This window comes from Sinocyclocheilus rhinocerous, unplaced genomic scaffold (genome assembly GCF_001515625.1).
Source record: "Sinocyclocheilus rhinocerous isolate Xijiao unplaced genomic scaffold, SAMN03320098_v1.1 scaffold140, whole genome shotgun sequence".
NCBI lineage: Eukaryota > Metazoa > Chordata > Actinopteri > Cypriniformes > Cyprinidae > Sinocyclocheilus > Sinocyclocheilus rhinocerous.
Window position 1 is genome coordinate 1085130 of NW_015642053.1, and position 553 is coordinate 1085682.

Below are 553 nucleotides of genomic sequence, written 5' to 3' on the forward strand. Positions count from 1 at the left end.
TGGGTCAGATACATTCTGATAGCCTGCTGCTCAGGGCTTATGACGTTTTTTGTGACGTCACATTGCAAAAAAGATGGCTTTCCTCTTGAATGTTAATTAGGGAATGCTGGTGTTGCTAGCTGTCATTCAGCTTATGGGTGAGGTTTTCTTTTAAAGGTGCACTCAACTGAGTCCAAATTTAATCCAATCCATTATATGAATATACAGTTTGTAGTACCAGATGATGAAGAAGAGCACAAACAAAATAGAAAAAAAGCTTGCTTGAGGTTTCTGCCAGATGCATTGTTATTAAATATCAACCAGCCTTTTCCATATATAGTTTAGCATTTTACTTTGTATATTCTTTTTGCTCATGCTATTTATACATAATAAAATCATCAGATAAACACATACATCATATCATGTTGTGTGGCACTTACTCACTCTCTCACTCAGTCTGGGGACTTGGCATATGTGTCCGTGTGGTTGTGGTTGGTATGGTGAGTGTTGTGAAGACTGGCAGTTTGCCCAGCATGGATTTGGCCTGGATTTTTTTTTCTTTCTAAAAGTAAAC

General features: G+C 37.6%; 1 protein-coding gene across 1 annotated transcript in view; it reads left to right on the forward strand.

Annotated features, from left to right (window-relative positions):
• Positions 1-401: 401 nt before the first annotated feature.
• The window catches only part of LOC107755399 (calcium/calmodulin-dependent protein kinase type II subunit gamma-like), a 49100-nt gene continuing 48948 nt past the window's right edge, over positions 402-553 (forward strand). Inside the window, exon 1 of the mRNA XM_016572181.1 lies at positions 402-479. Within this exon, the coding sequence (XP_016427667.1) occupies positions 402-479 (78 nt within the window). The remainder of the gene's footprint in view (positions 480-553) is intronic.